Source organism: Amphiura filiformis, chromosome 3, assembly GCF_039555335.1.
Source record: "Amphiura filiformis chromosome 3, Afil_fr2py, whole genome shotgun sequence".
NCBI classification, from domain to species: Eukaryota; Metazoa; Echinodermata; class Ophiuroidea; order Amphilepidida; family Amphiuridae; genus Amphiura; species Amphiura filiformis.
In genome coordinates, this window is record NC_092630.1 from 28,716,886 (window position 1) to 28,744,488 (window position 27,603).

The 27,603-nt window shown below is 35.5% G+C and overlaps 1 protein-coding gene across 1 annotated transcript in view; it reads left to right on the forward strand.

Moving 5' to 3' along the window:
* Window positions 1-27,603, forward strand: part of LOC140148319 (uncharacterized) — a 106,158-nt gene that overhangs the window by 52,186 nt on the left and 26,369 nt on the right. The window contains 7 exon segments of the mRNA XM_072170227.1: window positions 8,178-8,318; window positions 11,178-11,484; window positions 13,918-14,058; window positions 15,047-15,238; window positions 16,165-16,236; window positions 22,582-22,707; window positions 27,190-27,255. Of these exon segments, the coding sequence (XP_072026328.1) occupies window positions 8,178-8,318; window positions 11,178-11,484; window positions 13,918-14,058; window positions 15,047-15,238; window positions 16,165-16,236; window positions 22,582-22,707; window positions 27,190-27,255 (1,045 nt within the window).

The following is a 27,603-nucleotide window of genomic DNA, read 5'->3' on the forward strand; positions in this document are numbered from 1 at the left end:
GTATGTCAGTGGTCTGATAAAAACAAAATACCCCTGTCTGGGTAGCAAGTAGGCCACGTTTAATTTTGGTCTCCAAAAATAACATTGTGGGCCTGGAAATTACTGTTTAATTCCTAACAGCAACATTGTCTGGAGGTAATCGTTCACAAACATGGGCAAATGAACGGGAAGTGTTTTGGGCTAAAATTACACGAGGTGTCTTGAAAATAAATATTGGTTATCGTTTTAGCTTGAGGGGAAAAGACCTCTTTATTGCATTAGTAAGGAAGACACATGCTGCGTTGTATTTACATTTAGGACAAACTTGATTTTGGTGTACAATTTGTGTAGAGACTTCTTATATATCTCAAATAATTTCAACAAATTACAAGTAATTTTATCAGCAATGTTTGCAAGTTTTCATAAGGCTATGCAAATTTAATTAATAATAATAATATCCAATTTTCTTGATTAATCTTATTTTTCCAAACAAGGCAAATAAATAGGTCCATGTCTGGCTCCAAGTTGACAACTTGACTTTCATTAAATAGATTTTAACACGGTCAAAATCGTTGGATTGGCATCGTTTGAAAGCTTTTCGAGAAGAAAAGAAACAAAAGAAATGCCTGTGTATGTCAATCTGTTAATGTGTACATTATTATGTGAGAGCTGCATTTTCGACCTAGATAAAACATGTATTTCAAAAGAGAAAAATATATAGAGCATAATAATTGGACATCCTTTGTTGTATTATATATTGAAAAGAAGTTTCTTTTTTCATTGAAAAACAGTGAGATCAAATGATTTTTAATATCCATAAAACACTTATCATCAATGTTTTAATTTTTAAATGAGTTAATGAAAGTAAAAGACTGAAAATGAATTTTCTTAGTAGCAGTAAAATACAAATCTGTTTACACAAATGCTTATATTCATGAAATCATACAGCCAGCAAAAAGTGGACTATTTTCGTTTTGTTTTCTGGAAATTTAATGCAAGATTTGTATTCAGTGCACTTAGTGTTCACATTTTGAGTTATACCCGACGTTAAACATACGCTAACATTGATAAAAATTCCACACATGAGCATTGCAAATATGAAAAATTTGCAAACCAAAACCTCAGAACTAAGTACACATTTTCCAAAAAAAAAGAGAAAGTATCCGATACATCAAATTGATTTGAGGTCTGCTAATGTAATGTATAAATTATATCTGCATGTAGGTACCATTAAAAATTGAATTTCATTGTACATTATCCCAATCTGGCTTGAGTCGGGAAGTAACATTGTCTCTTGTTTTGCATTAGCAAAACAAATGCATGTCTCAAAGCTAACACGCACCTTTATTTTGTGATGCTCATTTAGACTCGGAGAAATTTGCTGGATGAATACATACATTTATCTGTTTTTATTGGAATAATTATAAATGTAATTAACACTTTAAATTAGTCAAACTATTTCATTAGGCCCTTGCAAGTTTATTCTTAGTTTACCGTCACCCATGTTCCATAATTTAACCTTTTTTGCAAAAACTTTTGAGCTCAGACATTTCCATTGAGGCCAGTACCACAAACCTAATTTTAAAGTTTTGAGGTAAATTGCACTAGCTGTTTTGATATTAGAAGTAAAACCATAATTCAGAATGACCCATAGAATGGTATGAGTGGTATACAACAATTGGGATGAGGCTATCACCTTTTCATTCATAACATCTACTTTTTAGTAATTAGGAAAAATATGAGCTTTCTTTTGATGCCAAAATCTCCATTTTGATAGGGAAAAGTCACCCTCTTATTTCACCCAAAGTCACCCATCTTTAACGGGTCACCCACCTGCTAAGAATACACGATTTTGGAGGCCAAGTTTTTTACGATTTTTAATTTCATTTTTTTTTTTTTTTTTTAGCCCTGGATCTAAAGCCATGTGCTGAAATCATTGATGGTTGATTTTTAAAAAATACAAAAAAAATTTAAATTTTGTATACAAAAAGGGCAGATATGTAACTTGTGTTCTCTTCATAATATTCTAAAGATCTAAAAATGCATTGTTTTTCTACACATTTCTATATCTTTAATAGATTCTGAAGTGACTATAAGTTTATATCTATCCGCTCCTTTTGGATACCAAGAAAAATCTTGAAAAAAAAATTTTGCAAAAAAACAAAAACAAAGTTCAACTCTCATCGCTACTTAAATTTCCACCACGCGATGAGATTTTTCAACACCGAGCTCAGATTTTATCACAGCCGCGATGTGGAGTCTGAATCTGACTTTCAAATCGACTTTCAAGGGATTGAAGTTAGTGTTAGATGAGTTTTTTTTTTTCAACAAAGAAGAATTCCCCATTGGGTTATATAATATCTTTGCAAGCTTTGAGACATACATAGGTAGTGTATTTTCCTATTCCTTATCATCATAAAACTTACCATGTTTTGATGTTCAGTCGTACAGCATTGTGTATGTTTCCAGAGAGGTATTGCACCCGGTATTGCAGGCAGAGAATATTATCATTTCAGAGAAATGATCTTGAATCATATCAAGAGGTTATTTTGATGTGAAAAGTCATCCTGTGTGTTGTTTACTTTCCTGGCCATGTCTATGAAATGCAAGATTCTGCCAGCAAGGTGATTTGGGAGTGCAGGAGTGTAGTGTACATTGTATAGCTTTCCAAGTTTAGACTTTCATTACATACTGCAAGAATCCATTTCACATCGGCAGAAGAAATTTATGACAATCTGGGGATTTCCTCCCATCAAGTGTATATGAACCTAATTACCTAATGTCTTTAGAATGAAGATATAATTGGATTCTCTTTATGAGGATATAATCGGATTCTCTTTATGAGTATTCATTCTCAAAAATCTTGCTCAATTCCTGGCTCCCGCTTTCCTGCAATTTGCCAAATTCAATTTGTTAAAATACTCCCTTAAACATCAATCAAATGCTGACATTTCTGTGGACAGAGAAACGGGCTAGCGTCACCTTAACATCGGTTATATAATACCATATCAGCGACACATAGTGCTGGATTAATGCTACCATTAATTTCATCAGAGCTGAATAGCTCTGAATCTCTTTGATATGATATGGTGCAATGTTCTTATAGAGTGGTGTATTAGGTTGCACAGAGAATCTCAGCAAATGTTTTGACAGATGTTCAGGGATAAAGTCCCGTTTGAGATTGTTGATATAGTTGTAGCTAGTAAGTAAAGAAGACAGAATCGGACCATTGCTCTAGAGGTTGTACAATAAGGAGTCGTTCCATTGTGAGACATTTCTGTTTTGAAGACAATTGGGGTATTTTAGTTGAAATCCATACACCCCCTATGGAAGATGTGACCTTAGTCTCATACATAGGGATGTGAATTTCAAATGAAGCCACCCAGTCATGTAACCCTGTTTGAAATGCTCACCCTCTGCATGGGAGATTAAGGTCATGTCTTCCACAGGGAGTATGGATTTCAAATGGAATGGCACAAGTTTCCTCGCCGGGTTTCCTCTCCTCACTCTCAGATTTGAATTTCAGTGAGGAAGGGTGAGGGTTCTTTGAGTGGTATGAGCACAGATCAGGCTTCCTCAAATAGATTTGTTGAAGCACCACATGAAATAAAGGAAAACTGCAAAGCGCCACTCAATGGCTGGGAAGTCGCCGGGGGAGGGGGAGTCAGAGGGGGGTGTCCCCCTGTGAAGCTATTGATTTTTTGAAATTTGAGGTGCAAATGATGCCATTTGGTGCAACATTTTGTACTATTTTAGCCTGTCTTTACAAGGAGAACATGGGAATTGCATTGTTTAATGTTGAAATATAGAATATTGGAGATATTCCTGCAAAGTTTGATCAAAGGGTCTGATTCGTTTTTGTTTTAATTTTTTTTCAAATCTAAATGGTGCAGCGCGCCACTCGGGAAGCCACGGCGCGCCACATGTGGCACGTGCACCGCTATTTGCGGACCCCTAGCATAGATGGTAGATGGAGAGATGTTCTAGATTCTATGGTGGGGATTCAATTGCAAAGTCAATCAGGATTCTTAGGAAATAATTTTGCAGAAATAATTCTCGCAATCGCAAGTTATCAGGTGTGCACTTTGAAGATACGGAGAATGCAATTTGTAGATTCTTGTCAAAAATATTTCTAATCCTGTGAGCAGTGTCAGACAACATTGTTAAAACAAGCAAGGCTAGAAAAGGAGGGAATACAGGAAAGACCTTCCTAGGAAATTCTGGCATTTGGGGGAACTTTCCAGAGATACGGAGAATGCAATTCGCAGATTCTTGTCGAAATTTCTAATCCTATGAGCAGTGTCAGACAACATTGTTAAAACAAGCAAGGCTAGAAAAAGGTGGGAATCCTGGAAAGACCTTCCTGGGAAATATTGGTGGGGGGAAATGTTGTTTGTGAATGAAATTCTTTCTAGAAAATGAACATGTTTTTGTCAGCCTGGATACAAGGTTGTTTAGCAATAATGCTTAAATGTCACACTAGTGTGTACACGTGTGTGAGTTTTAGGGTTTCTCACATAAATAAATTAGAAATTATTGAAAAAAGGTTGCTCTATAAAGCTGTATATGTGTGAAAAATGTGGCTTGATGCAATCTGATACATGTCATGTGCACTCAGGATCTATATGCAAGATTTAAAACGATTGTATGAAAACTGACGCCATCCAAAAGGTTGCAAATTGAAAAACAGATTATGCTGTGTAAAATTGCTAAACATGACCGATATAACATTGGCCTGAAACTGGTAGTTGTCAGCACTCATTATGGGTAGGTCGGTATTATACCCATATTTAAAGAGTAAGAAGTTTGATTTCATTGTGTATGGGAACCCAATAACAAGGGTGACAACAGTTATACATGTTCTTTTTTTGGGGGAGGGTTCTTTCTTTCCTTTTTGTAACAGTTCTAAGAACATGTATACATTTGATTGTGATTTGCGACATCAAAATTAAAATTGTGACAAAGGATTTTAAATAATTAGCATAAATTATTTTTGATGGAGTGTTTACACGAAGCAGGGAACGTCACATATGTGACATGATCAAGGGGAATGAGTCGCATGTCGGCCCTGGTCGAAAATGAGTTTTACACATGTTTCTAATGTGGACATTTAGAGCGTTCAGAAACTGAAAACTCCATGTTGATACGATTTTTCTTTGTGAAGTTACATCAATTTATCAATCGCTGAAAACAATATAAAACAAAAGAATTTTAACACTTTCTTTGCCAATATCTCAAAATCAATATTAGCGACATCCGACTCATTTCCCTTGATCGTGTCACATATAGTCGACTTTAAAACAAAATTGAATTTAGACGTTTAAATCCTCACTTGATGCTAGAGTAACCATTATTCTAATTGCGTGTTCCTTTACATTGCAAAGTCTTGCTTGAAGATAAGTTTGAATTTTAAAAAACATGACCCGGTTATAATTTAGAATCAAGTTCCCAGGGTCAAGTTCAAAACATGGTGACCCTGTTTGTACGTAAATGAAGTCAAGTCCAAGTTTGACTGAAGTTGACTTGAGGCTGTGTGTAAGCAGGGTCTTATTGAGCAGGGTTCCAGCCAGTCAGGCTTGTGTATAGTTTGCAATTTTACCAGCCATAACAACCATTTGCTGTAGAACTGCTGTTCAAGTACATCTCTTGTGTCCTAGTAATTTCCATTATACAAATATTAACTATCTATGAGTGTGATGGTCGAAATATAATCACGAGGTGAAAGATGGATTGATTCCATTCCACAAGCCGGAACAGCGAGTGGAATGGAACAATACATCTTTCACCGAGTGATTATATATTTCGACCATTACACGAATATAAGACAGTTAATATTTGTTTTATATCACTCATGCATAAATTCTATTACTAAAATACTATGTAAGGTAGGAAATACATTTTTTCATTAACATAACACCCGTTTTGCCTTGATATACTTCACATTTTGGGGTCCACCCATAACTAAATCGGCGAGTCCAAGAGTCAGCGCACGGCTTGGCGCAGGCGCACTACGGCAGAGCACTATGATGGTAAAGACTATCACACGGAGAGGGTGATGGTAAAAATGATAAATGGTAATCAACCAATGAACTGTCTAGAATTTATGTATGAGTGATATAATAATTATTGAACCCTTGATTTAAGTTGAACTCCTAACAGCACCAAAATAGCAGCAATTGAAAAGATGTCCAAGCAGACAACAATTATGATTATGTGTGGCATTCACTTCACATATGTCAGAATTTAACCTAGCTATCTTCCTTTGTAAAAGCATTTTTGCTCTTACATGCCTGTAAACAAAGAGAGGAAGGTCCACGTCTGCCAAGGAGTGCATAGAATATATATAGAGCTGGCAATGACCGTGGGCTAGCGTTAATGGGATGGGAAATCAAACGAAATGAACATGGTGTACACGCAGGGTTGGCTAACTCTCACGGGTCCTCGGCAGATTTTCACAACCAGAATACTGAATAGATTTAATTACATATATACTTTGGCTTTTACATAATTCATGCGAGGTTGACGTTGAATCGGTTACATCTGATAATAGGGCATCAAAGAGCATTATAAAGGAATATGTCATGTCATGAGTGTGTATATTAATATAACAAATGTTTTGTTATTTGTGTGTTTGGTGTTTATTTAACAAATGGTGCATAGATTATAGATTGACTTAACCGGGACTTAACAAGCATAACTCGGGGGGAAAGTAATGAAAATAGTGTGATCGGATAGCCATAGGAATATCAAGAAGTTGGTGACCGATTGACAAGCATATGTTGTAGATGACATGGTTTTAGCAGAGCACGCACTGGTTTTACAGGCATATTCTGATAAGGCAAATAGCACGCATATTTCGACGGCATATAAAATCCTCCACGACCCTCATTTATAAATGTCCTTATGTGAAGTGTTTTTTATTAGTCTGATTTATCGAAAGGAGAACCATATGCTCGAGAAACTTTATCAAGCTGTAGATGTGCTGCTACTGGCAAAATATTGGGAATCAAATAGTACTTCAGATTGAAGGCAGATGATGTTGTTTGGATACATACTTTGTACTGTATAAAAGGGGGAAATTTATGTGAGGTTTTTATTGATGCATTGCATAGCGTATGATTAACTTTGGAAGTGTGAATTTAAATGTCCACAAAAATATTTTGATCCATTTGGTACTACTTATAATGTGTGAAAGTCACAAAAATGGTGTCGCTATGCTATTGCCATATAAATTACAAGTGTGAACTTACGGGTGCAATATTTATGAAGTTGTTATGTAAGTCCTCTCTGTAGCTTGTAGGTCAGCCTTGTTTAATTGACTTTTTAAAGTTATGCAAGGGGGGCACCGTAACTACAAACCGCAGAATTCTAGTGAAAGTTATGCAATGTGACTCAGTTTTTTTTGCAATGAAATGGATGAAAATGTTATATAATGCATTTCAGTTGCAGACATCCAAGTTGCATAAATAATAGTTTTGATATGAATTCTGTAAAAGGTGAAGAATTTACCCCCAAAACATAAATACAGCAACAGAAAGCTTGCTATAATTGCTGTTTAGTAAGTCATTTGATAGTGTATTATAGCTGTGATACTTGCAAATAAGTTGCCAAATACATGTGATCAATAGATTTAGTAACAGTATTTTTCAAGTTTGAAATCTAATTGAGCACACCCAGAAAGCGGTGTTGAAAGCCTTGTAGCGTTCCCTCCGGTAATCATATGTATTTAGTTTTATTTCCCTACAGCATAGCGATAGAGCCAACGCAGGAAGCGCAAAGAAAAATGTGTCAATTTGCCGTATTATGACATGATATTGAAACCATTGGGACGATCAGCTCAAGAATTCTTGAAGTTTTTAAATATATATTACATGTTTTATTAAACTAATCTACTATTTTACCAGGGACTTTTGTAACATGTACTCATAATAATATTTCAAGTATTCTTTCCCTGAAATCTTTCACCCCAGTAAAATATTTTCTATATATCAGCTGAGAGAATATTTGAAAGAGAAGCACAAAATGACTGTAGAATCAATGGCTAATTAAAAGTGTTTTTTATATCCAAATCAAAGCCAAAATGTGACATCTAGTGGCGGTGTGACTAAGTACAACAATATTATGTTTCAAATCAATCGTAATCTCACCATTTTTGCATTTATTTTATTTTTTCCCCTTCAAATATTTCACCCTTACAGGCAAACAGTGAAGAAAGTATAAGAAAAGAGCTTGTAGCACTCCAAGAAGATAAACACAATTATGAGACGACAGTTAAGGAGTCGTTAAAACGATCTCTGGAGGAGAAATTAGAAGCTTGTCGGAAACTCTCAGATATGGAGGTAAGAGTGCTTGCCTGCGCATTGTAGACCTCCGATGTGGAGATAAGAGGGCTTGCACATCGTAGCATGATTCAGGGGTTTCAGAGATATTTGCAGATATATGCGCAACTATACTCTTGGTGAAAAGAACTGCCTCCCTGCTGACTGCAGAGTGACTAAAAGGACCATTGCTGTGGAACACAATAGTATTAGTACCCCAAACTTAACCCCATCCTTAACCCTAACAATTTATGTGTACTCCTACTTATCCCTAATACTTTACTCCCAGTCAATTCAGTCATTGCAGAGGGACTCAAGGACCATTGTGGGAATAATTTAAAGAATACCTTCCATACCCCAACCCTAAACCAGGCATGAGAATTTTCAGGTTTAAACCTGAATTCAGGCTTTTTTGTTGCCCAAATTTCTGACTTTCTTTTAATTTCAACCCGTTTTGGGCCTTTTTAGCCCAATTTCATGCACTTTTTCAGGCTTTTTTTCAAACACTTCAGGATTTTTCATGCCAGCTCATTCTCATGCCTGCTAACCCTAACCCTTAAAGCCATAATATACGATCTTATAATATGAAATTGGTTAATTTTTTTAAAACCTGATTTTTTTTTGCATATTTGTAATGTTTTCACATGTCCCAACTTGCACCTAAATGGAATAAGCCAAATTTGTTGTCTTTGTAGGTCAACAGAGCAAAGTTCGACATATTATCATAATTTAAAAATTATGATATGTCCTCCCATAGAACTGGTGTTAAATGGCCAAAATATCCAGTGGGGCTTCTTTCACTCTACCCTATTGTTTCAACTAAAATCTACATCAACCCTTCCCATCAGTTATTAGTAATATTATTTCAACATTTTGAATAAAGAATAACAAAATCAAAATTTGATGGAAATCGTACATTAAGGCTTAATGCTAAACCCTAATAATTTACCGTAACCCTAAAATACAGGGTACAGAGAGTATTATGTTTGGCAAGTGTATGATTTGCTTTCCTTTTCCTTTAGAAGTCAATGAACAATGTTGATATGCTGTGGTTATAAACCTAAGGCCCCCCCTTTACAGACCTCAAAATTTAAGGGCCCCCCTTTTTGACATGAAAATTATGGGTCAACCCCATAGAAAAGCATATAAACTCAATTTTTCCAGGAAACTTTGTGGTCATTTTTTCAGCCCCCCTTAAGAGGGTCAAAACATTTCAGGGCCCCCCTTTTGCATCAGCCCCCCCCCTAATAAGTGTTTGTGAACGGTCCCTAAGAATGTATCCTTTGCTTGGTGTGAGTCACAAGATTGCTCAGTGGTATTGGTTACATAACACCATGCAGTTTTGACAGCTTCTGTGAACAAATACATAATGGATGGGGGTATTTTTTTTGATCAGAAGTATCTACTAACTAGATCAAACTCATTATTCTCTAATTAAGCAAAGAGCTCTGAAACAAAAGTTTTAATTTGTCATTCAGATATATATTGTTTCTACCTCAATTTGTTACATTATTTTAATAAATGTATTATGATATTGTAAGAGGGAAGTAGCTTTCATCATAACTACTTCACTGTTCCTCATGAGTGTTTCATTCTTGATTGAAATATAATAACTATCATGTATTACATCAGAGACATTTCCAATAGGGCTTGCACGTGTAAAACGTTATTCAATCTTTTTGTGCTTAGGAACTCCCACATACGTATCCATTTAACCCCGGTGGCAGGGGTGTACAACTTATTTCCCTGCAGGGCCGATTTAGCTTCAGATAAGAAGAAACAAATCAAAAAGACTAACGTTCAACACATATTTAGTAATCAATTTTTCAAAATGATATTGAATTCAAGATTGAAAAGTATAAAAAAGGCATACATTTTGAATAAATTGAATTGATTGAAATCATGCTGCAAACACAGTTGTTGTAATTTTCATTCGGGGAAAATGTGAACAGGAAATTGATTTATTTGAAATAAATAAGTATTTTGAAAGCTAAGAAGAGAAGTACAACATTCTCAATATGAAATAAGAGGTTGCTGGTTTGATGTAGTATGATGTATTTAAAAAGAAGCTATAAACATGAAGATTTTGTTGTTATTTTGAAGGATGCCTTCTGCTTCCTGATAACATAACATAACAACCAGTATTTATATGCGCCTTTGCCTAGGGATTCAAGACGCAAGAGAAAAGAAAAGTTCCCCGGGTCAAGTTCAAAATATGGTGACCCTGTTTGTACCTAAATGAAGTCAAGTCCAAGTTTGACTGAAGTTGACTTAAGGCCGTGTGTAAGCAGGGTCTTATTTTTCAGAGAAGAGAAAAAATTCAAAAATTCAAAAATTCAAAAAGCGATGGTAGCAAAAATTATGTTTTTGATCAATGACTTAAATGAGTCCAGTCTGATGGCATTCTTGATTGTAGATGGTAAGCCATTCCAAAACCTTGGGGCAGTCACCGAAAAGGCTTTTTTATCCCCAGCACATTTCCTGATCAGCAAGTGATACTTGAATAAGTGACCCTTTTTCAGCTCCAAATATTAGCGAGATTGTAAATTTGTCCAGTGAGAATAAGAATCAGAAATTCTTTAAGGGGGTACTACACCCCAAATATTCCTCATTTTTGACTGTAACTCCACAACTGTTGTCTGTGCTGAAATAAAATTTCCAGTGCATTAGTTGCAGTCCTTGCCCCTATAATATACATATCTTAATTTTTGAGAAAAATGCAAAAATAGGCACATAATTGGGCAGGGGTGTAGTACCCCCTTAAAGCTTTGGGTCCTAATAATAGTGTAACCTAACCCTAATTTGCACCCACAATAGGTGTAGACCACCCTCATTTTATTGTTTGATGGACTTACCTTTTTGTTACCCTATTCATTTCAGCGTATGCTAAGTAATTCCGAAGATGAATGTAGCCATATAAAAGAACAGTGTGAAAACCTTCAAAAAGAACAGCAAGTTTTGCTGGAGAAAAACACACAAGCAGTAGACAACTGCAAAGAACTGTCAACGAAAATGTCCGAGATGGAGACGAATAACCAAGAAGAGGTGGAAAAGATCACCAAGGAGCGGAAACTGCTGGAGACGAAGCTACAGGATTCGGAGAAAGAGACAACAAGGTTAACGGCGAGGATAGAGGAGATCCAGGCTGAGCACGACTTTGCTCGGAAGCAGATGACTTCCATGAAAGGTGAGCTATTGGGCTATTCTGGTGGAAATCCACACTCCCCCTGTGGAAGAATTTGGAGATATCTTCCACAGGGGGAGTGAGTATACTTTTCAAATGTAATTGGTCAGAGTTAATTAAAGCAATTATGGCTTTACTTATATCTTGCACAAATGGAGTGAGTATTTCAAATAGAAGTTACCCAATTGTGTATTCTATTTAAAACTTATACTCCCTCTGTGGAAGACTACCTAAATCTTAAAAATTGAAATATAGACCAATCAGAAGTGAGCTTTAGGGGGGTCGTCTTGCTGTGTTGAATCAAATGAAATTTTGACTGTAGTTACCAGGGGGGGGGGGGATCAGCAGTCAAGGAACCTGTACATTAGACTGCTGCCCTCAGTCGTCAACCGCCTGGATTGACGACTGAGAAAGCTCTGTGGAAAAAAAGTGACAGATTTTGCAACAGGATTCCTGTGGCATAGAGCATGCGCAGTTGTGTCCAAATTGTCCTTTTGACAGAGTTTGTTGTTTTAGAAGTTTCGAAGCGATCTTGTCACAGCAGCGCTTGGTACAGCGACGCTGCACACGGGCGCCGCTAGTCAGTCGCTTCTGACGGCCCACAACCAAAGTCGCATTGAATAGTTTTCAGAAGTCCGTCATGATATGGGCTGTAAGATAATCAGTCGTCACTACGAAGTATACATAGTACATGCGAAGTGTAGACGGCTGATTGGAATTAGTCTACCTGTACATGGCGAGGTGCAAAGAGTGGATCCACACAGACATGGGACAGTGGGCTATTCCAGTATGGACTACACAGGGAGTATGAATTCAAATGGGTTTACCTGAATTTGAAATTCACACTCCCTGTGTGGAAGATTAAGGTCATGTCTTCCATAGGGAGTATATAAATTCCAACTGGAAAGTCCATTCTATCCTAATCTGATCCTAGTAATAAATATGATTCCCAAGTAGAACAAACTTACACACATTTGGCATTTCTGGGTGAAATCATTCGACAGTATGACACAGTAATGTTACATGCATAGTAATTAGCCCCATGTGCACTACCACATTTCTTACAGTGTCTGTGATTGGTTGATTTACTTGATATAATCATCAGTGTAACTAATCAAAATGTCTTAGGCCAAAAAAAAAATAATGGTTTGTCTCAAAGCTCACGAGTGGTTTGAAAACAAATGCGAAATGCAATTATTTTTTTTTTTTTTTTTTATTCTCGACTTTTTCATGGTATTTGGAGAAAAAAACTGATTTTCGCTTGAATTTTTCTGGAAAAACTAAAAAATTTTTTTTGTTTGAAAAAAAAAAAAAAATCCGCATTTCTTTTTTTTCCAAATATCATGATTTTACAAATGCGCGCGCGAGCTTTGAGACATACCTATTTTTTTCTTTGGCCTTATGAGTTTTAAGCCTGATCTTCTTCAGCCTAAGAATATCACTGTTTGTCCCAATACATAGCTAGCAATCAAAATACGTCTTATAGGCTGTCAATTAGGCTGATAATGTGGGTTAAGATTTGACTGGTTATAAAAATGGGAGGTGGGTTCATAATAGGCTATTCAAACTGAAATCCATACACCCCCTATGGAAGACATGACCTTAGTCTCCCACACAGGGAGTGTAGATTTCAAATGGGTTTACCTGAATGTGGGACAGTTTACAGTCATGTCTTCCATAGGGGATGTATGGATTTCAAGAGGAATAGTTTTGTGAAAAAGAGTGTTAGATGAAAAACAAAAAAGGAAAGTGAAGTATACAGCGAAGTGTACGAGAATCTGCACAAGAATCAGTTGAAAGATTCACAAAGGAATTGTAGGTATATCACTGGTGTTAATATATTCATGAGTTAGACTAGTGTAAAGATTCCAATGTGGAATTAAGCAGCTTGCAGAATAAAGCTGCATAACTCTTCAATACATTATTTTTGCACTAAATTTGCACGAAGGATAAAACAGAATTCTAACAGTGTAAAGGAATAACTACTGTTGATCAAAAACTGGATATTTCTGAAGTAGATTACCTTTCCTTGTAAACATCATACACATGGTAAATATAGGGTCTACAACTTAAATGTTCCCCCATAAATACTTTTAAAATAAGTTATAAGTTGTGGACCGTATATGTTGCTTGCCTGTCTTATATCATTAAAGGGTGTGTATGGACATACCCTACTTACATTGCAGGAGGATGTTGAAAGGATCAATGAATTAGTTCATAGTCTGAACTGTACTATTATGCATATAATATTGTGTGTGGTTAATGTTACAAGATTTTGATATTTATAGAATTTAATTTCAGGTAAAATTTGACATTTTGAAGAAGGGAGAATTTGTAGTTTTTCATTGCTATAAGTATAAAGAAATTTAGCTGAATCTGTGTACCTGGTTTGTGTTATTCTTTTATTTTAATGTCGTTTGTGATTTTTGTTCGCAGGTAAATTAGAGGAAATTCAAAAGGAGCAAGGAATTACTGAAGTGAAGGAAAATGGAGAGGAGAAACCACTGGATGTTGAGGATGAAGCGATTACATCAGTAAAAGATGATATTGATTCATCATCACCTAAAGAGCTGAAAGGTACGGCATGCATGATATAAATTATGAACCACAATACTGGTGAATTTGGGGGAGGGAATACGGAAACATTGCTTTAAAAAAAAGAATGGGTTTTGTAGAATTGTCACCAAACTGTCCAAAGAATTTGCATGCAGATATTTTAATGGAAATTCTACAAATAATTGTCTAATGAACATGTCCTTAGGCACCACATCGAATGTGGTCCTATAGAACTATTGGTGCCCGATTAGGTACCAATGACTCTTAACGTCACTTCCTGGAGATGTAATAAATTGTATTAAGCATAATAATTAACAGTTGCATAGTGTTCTTGTTTTTCATTTTAATAAAAAACAAATGCCATCGGTACCTCTTCGGTCACCGATAGCACTATAGGACCAAAAAAGATGTATTGATACTGTGTAGTCCATGAGGCCTTATACACCCTGTTCACAATTTACTTCATACCCAAAGAATTAGGCACAAATATTTATAACTTGTATAGTTTTATGCAAAAATTAATGCAAAAATATTTATAGCTTGTATGGTTTTATGCAAAAATATTTATAACTTATGGTTTTACGTGTATACTGCAAAATAAAACATACTGCAAAATATAAAAAAATTTAAATTGTAGCATTGCAAAAAATTAATAGCCTTCCACTGAACATTTCTCCTCTGAAGTTCAGTGATGATTGCACATATGTCAAGAATGATAAGTCAAATTAAATGATGCCGACACACATTAGGAGAGGGGCTTAGCTATGACACCGTTGTTGTCCCATGTCCAGTTCTGATGGGGTTTCCAATATTCTAACATTAACAAAAAATTTCATTTTTGCTTGGTTGCAACAGGTGGCTCTGATTTTATCAAAGGTCACACATCTGACGCTTTTAATTATCCACTGATAAACATGCTTCCGTACTTAGAATGTTCTCAAATTATGAGCAGATTGTTCTATTTAATGTGTAACCATGTCATGATCTCTACTACTCACTACCGTTGCAGAAAACGGGTCAACAAGTAAAGAAGAAGAAGCCGACGCTGACGGGGAGACGGAGAAGACGCCTACCACCGATGACGAGCTACCTACTATGACAATAACAGGCTCTCCGGATAACCTCAACACAACTACTAGGGCTAGTGAGGAGGATAAATTTAATGCAAATGTTACTGTAGTTAATGGCCAAGCAGCTGGAGGTGAGTAGTAGTAGTTGTAGTACTTGTTTATGGCAGATTCCTGTCACACTTGCAGACGGGTATATCCTCTTTAAGGTTATTAATTATTTTAAACTGTTGTGATTTGGTAGTTCACAACATCTTACGAATGGTAGTGAGCTTTGGCAAAAACTGCATTGCTTAATTCATAGCGAGCGTGTAGAAGAATTAAAATAGCACAGATATACTTTTATAGGTGATGCGGTTCTTGAGTTACGTTGTAAAGAGGGCTGAAACAACAACACTTTTGTAAAACTTACATAACTCACTTTAACAACAATAAATTAAGCAAGTTTGCAAAGTATACGATTTGTAGAATGAACTTTTGCAAAACATCAAGGTGTTATTTTTCAATAATATATTGATCTAGACAACGGAAAATGGATTTTTAGGTTGCTTCGACCAACAATACCTCGTCTACCCTTAACACATGAAAAGAGTCCTGTCATACTTGCCAACATACATATCCTCTTTAACACATGAAAAGATTGAGGTCACACTGTGGTCACATTGTGAAAACACAGTGCTATTTTGGTTGTTCTGCAAAGGTGGTGCTGAGAATTTTGTTCAGTGTGTCACTCAATAGGGACCCAACTTCCATGTTTAAAAACGTGCAACATTGGTTCTGATAATGAGCCTAGTTACACTTTATACCCTCATTTTGCAACACATAAACCTGTGTTATTCCCATCTTGTTCTTTGTCTTCAAATCAGTTTCTCACTTCTCTTTCTATATAGGCCAGCATGCTTATATAGGCTTTTTAGCCTGGTTTGAGCATTTTGTTTGGACCCAAGCGTGTCTCCACACGGAGCGACCGTTTAAACAAACAGACCTATAAGTCAACCGCAGATGACAGATTTTAGCGATGTTTGTTATGTTATTAATTTTTTCAATTTACTTGCTTTAGGTATACCAGTGTTTGAGCAGAATGGAGAACTAGAGTTGCAAGATTTAGAAGAGGAAATGGACAGATATAAAGGTAAGAATTATTGCAAAGAAATATCAGATGAACTTGCACATGGTGGACAAGTATTATACGGGTATGTGGTTTCAGCATGTTTATCAGTTTAGCCATTCCTACAGTGAAGGAGTGATGTTCTTCAAATGATGTGTGTTGGTCATAATACTGTTATATGGAGAGGCGCATATTAATTATTCTCACCAGTGCATCATTTTGTCAAGTTAAGGTGGATGTAATGGATGGGGGTACAGACAGGGCTGTGCTAGAACCCCAAGGTTGATTGATAATGATAGCATACCCATATTCAAAGAAGTAAATCATATCCAATTTATGATCATGCTAGAATTTGAAATAAATGAATGCTTTTCTCAGCTGTAGGGTGGCATGGGTGGTGCTTACATCTGTTGGACTTGTCCCCGAGCTAATTGACAAATTACGAAAAATATCTGGAATCACATATAAACTGGCTACTTTGTTCTGTTCTTATACTGAGAAAAATCTCAACAAAGGATTATTAACATAACATATTTCTTTTTTTGACAACTGTGTACATGTAAAATAGATTTATTTCGTGCTTTTTTGTCAAGTTAATGGTCCCATCTTTCCCTGTTTTTCATATTTTGATACATGATTTCAAAACACCAGCAAAGTGTTTGCCAATATACAAATATTGACTGGCCAAGAGGTGAATGGTCAACACTATTGCTCCCAGTGATCTCAAAACTGTACTATTTTCATGAAACGAAGTTGAGGGAAAATAGTACGGTGTTGAGATCTCAAGGAACAATAGTTTTGACCATACACTAAAAGGTAGTCAATATTTGTTTAATATACCTCGTGCATAGATTTTTTTTACCAAATATTTACACAACGAACCACTATTTTCAGGAATGGCACACACAAGCCACAACTGAGTCAACGTGCATATGGCACGCGTCAGCAGTGCGTACAGCGATACAGTTAGGTTGTTGCCATGACAGCGGAAAAAAGTACTACTATTTTCAGGCGTGTGAGAGTTCAGCTTTTAAGCTGCTTTCAGCTTATTTTATTGCCAAAATTAATGCGTTTTCTTTTATTTTCAGCCCATATTTGCAGTTTTGCCCTGATTTTACACTGTTTTTTAGTAATTTTTTTCTTTTTTTGTCTGAGGCCTCTCACACCCCTGTATTTTAACTAAGGAATAGTTAAACAATTTCACGCCGTGTGATGATGGTATTAACCAATCAAACAACAAGAATCAATGTATGTGGTATATAACAGATACTAGGACTGGAAACATCAAAATATAGTGAGAAATACTGATGTCACTTAGGGGAAAGGAGCACAACTTACAAGCGTCTTAATCCTTAGCTGTTGTTTTGTAATTCCTGGAAGTAGTCCTATTAAAAAGGATTAGGAAAGAGGGAAAATTGGCATATAATCACGTCTACTTAATTATAACAATCAAAAATGACATTTGTTCATGGTCAGATAACACTTTTCGCAAATTAAATTAATTAAACCCTACAGGTAAATTATTTTTGTGGGCTTTTAAATTTGAGGCTCTGAAATTAACCGTAAAAAACATGTGAAAATAAATACCTCTCGAAAATTTCCTGCTATACAGAATTTTGACAGTTTTGAACCAGGAAGATGGGATTGATAAAAAGGAAACTTGTATAACGATTTATTGAGGAAGGAGATTTTGAAATGAGTTAAAACACAAGAAGGAAATTGTAGTTTGATATATGAGTGGCATTTCATTATGTTGTTGATGTTTTATGTTCATTGTTGAAGTGTATTGTCTGCTGGCTATGCAAATGCTTTAGCGGCAAGTCTGTTGACAGACATATCTGATGTCTACAATAACTCTCAAAGTGTTTTTGAATCCGGAATTGATTGAAACACAAGGGGTAGCTATGAAAAACAAGTTCATCAATCAAAGATTGCATAATATGCAAGATTAATATTTTCAATTTTGTTTTTATTGCATTTGGTGATTGAGTTATTTGACAACACATTGCAATTCCAACCATGCAAAAACTTCTGTGAAATCTTTATTTGGCTATTTAAATAAAATTAGTTTCTCGGAAACAGCAAGATCCTTTTCGTAGAAGTTGCAGAGATAATTTACGTTTGACCTTATTATATGTAGGTCAGTTGTAAGAGCAGACCTAGACAGCAACCTTGATTGTGTGTGGGATAGTCTATTTTAAGCCACTGTCTCTCTGTAGTCATCGCTGAAACCAAGCCCAAATCAAAACCTTATAATCCTCGAAGTACTGCTGGGGATAACCTATATGGGGACCTCGGTTAATTATACGGGGGAAGCCAGCTTTACGAAGGGTTCCTTCCTGTCAGTTAAGCATGTGTGTCAACACATAGCGTGTAGGTGTGTAATATTAGAAAGAAATTGAGAGATCATAAAGGTTTGATCTGATTATTTGATGGGTAATTATGTGATGAAATCAAATAATCTGATTCTTTGGTAATAGATAATTAATCTTTATTGGGTGATAATCAATTAAATTAATTTAATTAATAAGGAGTTTAGTTATGGTGAGCTGGTTGTCAGGTTTTCAACTTTGGTATTTGGCATGCTATTGACGTGTGGATGTTACAGATTTGTGTAAGAAGAAGAAATCTGACTTATCAATGAAGTGTAAAAGTTACATAAATCACACAAAGTTTGTCTTTCTACTTGTTTGCAAAAGCCTCTTCCAAGGGTATTTTCCATATAGGTTCCATTTTAACAGAATGACAGTAGAGCGAACTTGAGCTTCATGTGTGTCAAATTAAGTACATTAATCACAGGGTGATAAACCTGACAGGTGTGTCACATCTATGACTACCTGTGATGATCACTGTGCTGTTACACAGACTACTCCTCATTCCATAAAAATACAACACTAATTTTTGGGACTAAAAAACATTTTGTTTTGACAAATGAAACATAGGTAAATCCTAATCCTTTAGTTAGTTCTAACTGGCAATATAAGTCATAATTTTAATATTTGGACAATTTTTGGAAATAAGGGCCAAAGACTTGTACTAAGACTAATTTCAGTTTATGCATTCTAATTTTTGGAATCAAATTTTTCATTTTTATAACCAATCAATTAATAAAAGTAATACAAAAAAGTGAAAAATAAACCCAAAATTTCAGCATACACCAAAGATTTTGAATGCTATAGTTCAATAAATTAATAAAATAGTGAACTTTTTCTTTTATCTCCAGTTGGTACTGAATGATTGATTAGAATTGAGCTATGTTTCATTTGGTAGACTTTGATAATATTTTTGAATCCAAAAAAATGAGTGCTGTTTTTTTCTGGAATGGGGAGTAGAATGTATACTGATGTGATATAAATCTGCCTCGCTGTAGCAAAGTGGTTTCTGACATATTTGTGTACAAATCATCAGTATGACTATTTGTACAACCCAGTTGAAGAACAAACTTCGATGATTCCAATTGTTGTTTTCGATGTCAGCTACAGCGTTGAACTTTTGTTCTAAAATATTTTAAATTGTTGATCCTTAACTCAGCATTTCAGATTGCATTATAGTTAAAACAATTAGTTCCAAAGATTGTCAATTTCATTATTTGTTTCCTTCATAAACTACCAAAATTAAGTTCAGCATGTCACTTTGCTGTATGTAGCTAATGTGCCTTCCCTTCTGCAGCACAAAGTTTAAGTTGCATAATTAGAGCAATACCGAGTCTGTTGTATGTTAGCATAGTGTGTCATTGGGGGCAGTGAGATCTTATAAGCTTTAAGCTTATACTGGGATACATCAGGATCTTTATGCCACTTTATATTTGGAGGCTTTAAGGTTGAGACAGAGTTCCTGTATTGCTCACAGTCAGACAGGCTTGTAAAGAAGACCGAAATGGCTTGTAGCGGTTAGTTTTATGTCTGTAAACTTTGGGTCATTTTGTGCATCATCATGTCGTATGGGTCAGTTTTTGTGGGTCATGAGTAGGGAAAAGGAAAATCTTGTTGTTTTTGTCAGCCCTAGGCATGGAAATAGTGGGCAGGGGTTTTCCCACCTACAAATATAGATGGTACGATAAAGGAGTAATAGCAAGGGCTTTTAACCACAGTTTTTTTTCAAATATTGGAAATAGTCAATTCTAATTGTAATGTAATAACATATGGACATGGCAGGTGTTAAGTGATTAAGCAAAACAAATGGGAGCCAAGCGTATTTCCATGAATAATATCACTGTGTATATAATGTGGACAAGGCCAGAGTATGCTTACAACCTAGCTCCTTGTAGCTATTGTACATGAGAAGGGGAAATCTTCTTGTTTATAGGTCAGCTTTGGAAAGGAATAGCCTGGGAAATAGTGGGCAGGGTTTTTTTTCCTACCCATAAATACCGATGGTATGATAAAGGAGAAATAGCAAGGACTTGAACCAAAACTGGCTTGGCTTCTCTATTTTTATTCAAATGTTGGAAATAGCTAATTCTAGTTGAAAGATATGTTCCCTATATAGATTTGGCAGGTGTGAAATGATTAAGCAAAAAAATGGGAGGTGTGCTGATTTCCATGGAAATTAATCACTTTGTGTATAGGTTACAGCATCTTAGTCCAAAGGGTCATCAGGGTCATAATGAACCCTAATCCTTACCCTAACCTTAATCTTTACCCTGACCCTTACCTAAGGCCTAGCCCTAAACCTAACTCTAACCCTAAACACTGCTTAATACTTATCCTAGGCCTAACATGCCCTAAACCCTACCTTCAAACCTTTTCGGACTCTGGACTCTAATGGGTGCTCCCCTATGTACAAACTCTCGACAAGGGAATGTGAGAGTAGGTGGATATGGATAAGATTCAATATAAGTAAGATTTAATATTTCCCTAGAGAAGTCCTTTGCAGAGGCCTGAGCTTTCGGAACTCTAGCAAGTGCTATCTTCAGATTCAATGTAGTAATATACATGAGGAAAATATTATAGAGAAATGATCTGTTAAGTTTTGAAACCAGAGAATATACTTGCTCCTAGCCCGGCCTTGAAATAAGCAGGTGCGGGGAGCAAATTTGCTCTCGTAAAGCCACCAATTGCTCCTGGTCCTTCACATGAACCAGGAGTAATGTGTAAAAACAAATTGCTCCTGGTTCCAGTCTGCTTATTTCAAGGCTTGCTCCTAGCCCTATGTAGCTATATCACATGTAATGCTGCAAACAACATACAGTTCTGACAGCACTTGGTAATTCGAGAGCACATTAACAAGACTCGGATCCATCAGGTCCCCAGTTCAATTCCTGGTGGAAGCAAATATCAAAATTTTATAATGTGCTTGCTCTCACCATTACTGTATTTTAATTTTGGGACAGATGACAAAGACCTCACAGCCAGTACTGATCAGGCTAATTTAATACCTGACTGTCTGTACACCATACCCTGGGCATCATGGGAGAACAGTGTCTGGCATTAAATGGGCTATTTCAATTGAAATCCACACCACCCATGTAGAAGATTTGGGAAATATCTTCCACACAGGGGGAGTATGAATTTCAAATGGAATGGACACATTAGCAGCTCCATTTTAAATTCATTCTCCCTCTGTGGAAGATTCAGGTTGAATCTTTCTCTGAGGTCGGTGCCTAATGTGTTCATTCCATTTGAAATTCACAGTCCCCCTGTGGAAGATATTTCCGAAATCTTCCACAGGGGTAGTGTGGAGTTTAAATGGAATAAATAGCCCATTTAATGATTTACCCAGGTTGAATAAATAAAAAAAAAGCAGAAAAGCATGTTATGAAGTCAGGTTGTTTGAAATAGTACTCATGTGGTGTTGTGTAATTTTGCTATTCTCCTCTGCCCCATCAAGGTTTTCAAGGATTCTGGTATTACCATATTCGTCCGAGCATAGTCCCACGTTCGAGTATGATCCCCCATTTTTCCAGAAATTTGGAGTGTCCCTGGACCTAGACCTAAATGCTAGGATCAATCATTGTTAAAAAAAAAAAAAAAAATTTTGCACAATGTTTTGTGTTTTTAATATGAAAATTGATAATTTGTTTTCATGTCATACTCTATTAATGATATCAAAATGCATTCAAATTCAATGCATTTTGATATCATTAATAGAGTATGACATGAAAACAAATGATCAATTTTCATATTAAAACACAAAACATCATGCATTTTTTTTTTTTTTTTAGATTTTTTTTTTGAATTTCGAGTATAATCCCACCCCCAATTGTGAAAAAAAAAAACCTTAAAAAACGGGTGGGACTATACTCGGACCAATACGGTAATAATGTTTTTGAAATACATTGTGCTGTTTAGTTGTTGTTGTTTTTTTGGGTTTTTTTAAGTCTTATCTAACCACAATTTTGTTTTCCTTTACAATGTTGTTTTCAATCAGTTCAAATGGTGGAATCGGAGAAAAGATACCAAGAGTGTCATGAGAAGTTATTACAGACTCAAGCCGAGTTAAAAGCCGCCCAGCTGGAGGCCATAGACAGTATACGTCAAATTAATGAATTACAAGGTAAGCATGTACTTTTGTACAAGCGGAAGAGTGCAGATGTAAAATGCAATGAATCCAAAGGCTGCCTTGTGAGTTGTGTGTTTTTGTATGGTTATTGTATGCAATGAAATAGCCTGTAATTGCTAATTACGGAGTACTAATTAGTGTGGGTATACTATTAAAAGCTTGTGATCATTACATTATGAATTCTAAAATATTAATAAGTCCAGCGATAACAATGTTAATTGAAGAGTTTAACTTCAACACTACACTATTTTCAGTAACAATATTGCTTTAAAAAAATGACTCAAGGTAGCAATAGCGTATCTTGCATTTTGGACCTGAACTCGTCATGCACTTTTACCAGTGATGTGATCAAGCCAAATTGATCAATTTCCTGAAATTTGCTTTTTCAGTTTGAAGCTGATTTAATATTAAATTCTTATTATGTGAAGTGATATGATCCACTCAGGCTGAAGGTGGGAATTGAGAAAATAAGAAGGTGGGAATTGAGAAAATAAGAATCAGATATAGACAAAAGTGGAAGTAGATTGATAAACAAAACAACAGCAGTAAAATACATAAGAAAATCTGTGTCATAACTTTGCAATCAACTAGGGATATATGATTCTACACTAGACAGTCCCATAGAGAGAATATGTAGAGAAATTACAATTCCATATAAAATGTCCTATTTAATCTTAAATACACATTACACAGCTTTCAGCTTAGCCACTTACAGGCTATGTTAGTACATCTATGCTGCTAACAAAGGTGCAAAAAAACTGAATTTTAATGATTTTTGCAATATTTTCTGATGAGAAATTTTGTAATGGTTTTTTGAGGAGAAACCAACAAGAATTTCTAAGTAACTGTGATCATATTATCTAGCTCCACATCAAGCTGTTGTTGTTTTCAGGTTTGCCATTACAAGTTCCATCCAATTGTCCTATTCATAGCATAATTTTTTTCAGTTATTCAAATATTTGCATTAGATGATGATGATGACCAAGGCTTAGAAGTGTTTTTGAATCGGCACACATGAATAGAAATGACCTCATCCGCAATCACACAGTTCAGTAACCAGCAACATTTAAAAGTGAAATCATAACAAATTGACCTTGTGTTAGAGAGGATGAGGTACAGTACCCCAGTATATACAAGGTCACGCTACTACATGTGTTTATATATTGGGGTTAAAGAACTGTGTCCAAAGAGGTTGGCTTATCATTGCCTCAGTTTAGTATGGAGAGATATTGACACTGCCTTGACCAGATGTGAATCTATTTGGTATAGATCTGATGTAATAATATACAAATATTGACTGCTCAGGAGGGAAATGGGTCAAACTATTTCCCCAAGGGGAACTGGAGACCGTGGACTTACTATTTTTGTGTTGGGGAAAATAGCATAGTAAGCACACAATCTCCAGATCACCTCTGGGAAATATTTTGAACCATTTTCCGAATAAGGAGCAGTCAATGATTTTGTTTTATAACGTACAAAAATATTTATACAGTCACAGCCTCCTCAAAAAGTGAACAAGCAGATGATCTGGTCACAAGGAATCGGTAATGCTGGAAGTCGGTGTCAGAGTTATCCACCACTAAGATGAGGTTGCGATGTTGAGTGAGGGTCGAAGAGTTCCCGTAAAAGTGACTATTGAATAGTCTATTATCGCGAAATATTAGGGAATTAGTCAAAATAGTTTATGGCATGAATTTGAGTCTACCAATTAAATAATGGAAATGTTTTCATGTGTTATTTAATAGTCCATAGAGAAAACAATCTTCAAAGTATTGTTGTGCTCAAATGTAACCAAGCAGGATTTGCTTTTCAGGTTGACCTACATGTAGTGTATACACCAGGCACAAAAAGAAACTCGTCAGTTATATTCATCCTTGCTGTTCAATAACTTGATAATTTTGGATTATCCTGAAATATAAATTTTGTTAATTGGACTTTTCTTTCTCATTTGACACCCTGTTCGTGAACACTGAGCAAGAATTGACCAAGATATGCGCCTCCAAACTCTCAAACCCCAAAATGAAAAGTTGCAATTTTAACGATTCAATTGTGCCTGTTACACTGTGTGCTTTATTGATTGGCCCGTGGTGCTTGTGTGCAATACCACGATGCGTTCCCATTGAAAATCGTTGAAAATGCAACTTTTGATTTTGGGGTTTGAGGCTTTGGAGACGCACATCTTGGTCAATTATTGTTCGTTTTTCACGAACAGGGTGTCACACGAGAAAGAAAAGCCCAATTAACAAAATGTATATTTCAGAATAATCCAAAATCATCAAGTAATTGAACAGCAAGGATGAATGTAACTGACGAGTTTCTTTTTGTGCCTGGTGTATATTTCAAAAGGAAGCAGCTGTTAGATTTCAGACTTACAGATAACTAAAAGATCCAATAAAATAATTATTTAAAAATAAATACTATTTTATATGTGACGTGTCATGTCAAAAGGAGACACTTTTGGGCAGGTTATCAATTTTGAGGTTTTTACATATCTTGATTATAGACATATTTTGCTCCACAACGCCGTTTTCCCCAATGAAATCGGACATTCCTAAGCGAAGATATTGAATTAAATAAGTTATGGTATTATAAAATTGGAAATTGAGATATCGGCCTTTAAAAATATTATTGACAATGTAGAGAGTAGGAATTACCTTGAAAAATGTCTCAAAAATACAAGATGCCAGTTATATTCCGGTCTGAAACTATCAGACAATATTTTTAACATTAATAGCATCACAAATTCGCAACAAACCAAAGTTATGAAAAATTCACCCACGGGCAGATTTTTGGCTATTTCTCTATTTACGATCCTGCCCAAAAGTATCTCCTTTTGACATGACACGTCACATGTATATCTGCTTGTTGAATGAGAATTACATTATTAGATCATTGTAAATTTGAAATTATTGTAAGTAGGGAAAAATATCTCATACATGGGCACAACTGCAGCATTTTAATGCACTAAAACAGTATTGGATGTAATTGTTTTCCAAAATTGACAAAACTGAAGCTAATACAGAAGAAAGAGTCCATGATATCATGTTTAGAATTTTCACCAACATCAACTAAACTTGCAGAATCCAATGGTCATTGCTTTAATTAAGTGACAGAACAAAACTGTCATAGTTGAAGTAAAGTGTAAGAAAACAAAACAAATTTAACCTTGACTATAGATGACACACTTCCCTATCAGCTGATATTAGCCCTTTATCTTCTCAAATGCGAGTTGACTCAAAGTGTCAAATAATTTCACACATTTTCAAAAAAAGTAATAATTTCATATTTTCACAGCTATGTTTGAAATCTACATGCAAACTGCATTCAAATGAATACAAAGACGCCTGGTATTTACTGATCTTAATGTTCTTGTTATTTTGGGAAAAAAATATTTCCAAAATAACAGACTTTACAGAATAAGCATGTAAACAAACAAAGTAATGAGGCAGTCATGTGTAGTATTGAACTGTTCCATTTGAAATCTATACACCCCGTATGGAAGACATGACCTTAATCTTCCACACAGGGAATGGAATTTCAAATGGGGTTACCTGAATGGGTGACTCCATATGAAAGCTACACCCTCTGTGTGAGAGATTAAGATCATGTCTTTCACAGGGGGTGTATGGATTTGAATTGGAATTGCTCATTGTGCATGCACAGTTCCCCTCAATAGCTTTCTCACCTGATTTATTTGGGTAAATAACCATGTTCTAACAAGCAAGACTACATGTACATGGCTGGACATATGAAGTGTGAACCAAATCCTTTTTTTTTTTTTTTTTTTTTTCCTTCTTATTTTTTTCCTTTTTTTTTTTTGAACAGGTAAAATAAATAAACCAGATGATAGTGCTAGTGTATCCAGAGTTTATGTTTGTGAATAATAGGCAGTTAATTATGTGATGCAACTTTTGAAACTTTCTGCCATTTTCAAACTTTTCTGTGATCCCTGCGATCTTTGGCCATGGCATAGTTTCAAAAACATTACTGAATTGAACTGAATTTGTAGTTTTCAAACTTTGGTGAACAAATATCTTGCACATTGCAGTCAGATTTGTGATGGATGACATGGTGTGGGAAACTGAATTGAACTTTGTGCAACCTCAAACTCTGGTGACCCATAATCTTGTAATTAAAAAAAACAACAGACCATTTGTCATGACTTTGTCTGGAGAACTGAACTTGATTGAACAGTACCATGATATCTGAATCTAATATGTAGAGTTTGCATCCTAATAGGGTGGTTGTTATTTGCAATGCAACTCTTTAAATATAATGCAATATGGCAATGCAACCGTGCACACATTTCTGTAAATGGTGCTGTCCACTAATGACATTGTATTGTTGCAATTATGCATTGAAAGAAACTATTCAGAGGAAAACTTATTGTAGATAATATGCTGTATGTGTCACTTGTCAACATGGTATTTGTGGCAGTTTCACTTATCAAAACACCTGTTCTTGCTTCATTTGCAGAAAAATTAAAACAAGCAGACAACGATATGCAAAAAGCAGTTGAAGATGCAACAAAACAGTTTAAAGGTGAGTACTAGTGTAACAGTGCCAAATGTAGTCCCATTGGTTTTTGTACAAGACTATAGACTAGAAGTAGGAATCGGCTGATGGGTGGTTGCATGAAGAAAGAGGGTAATGCCAGCTAAGTGGGGAATAAATTTATAGAACATCTTGGACAGCATTGAAAATTAAGATTGAGCATTTTCCAAGTCATGTGCTATATTTTAATATGCTTTGTAACAAGGTGCAAGGGACATATATACAAATGTTGATATAAAGATTATTATAAGATTTTACTATTTGGATGGATGTTATTTGTGGTAGTTGGACACTTGTCTTTGTAACGGTCGATATTCTTTTTGTCTATATTTATGT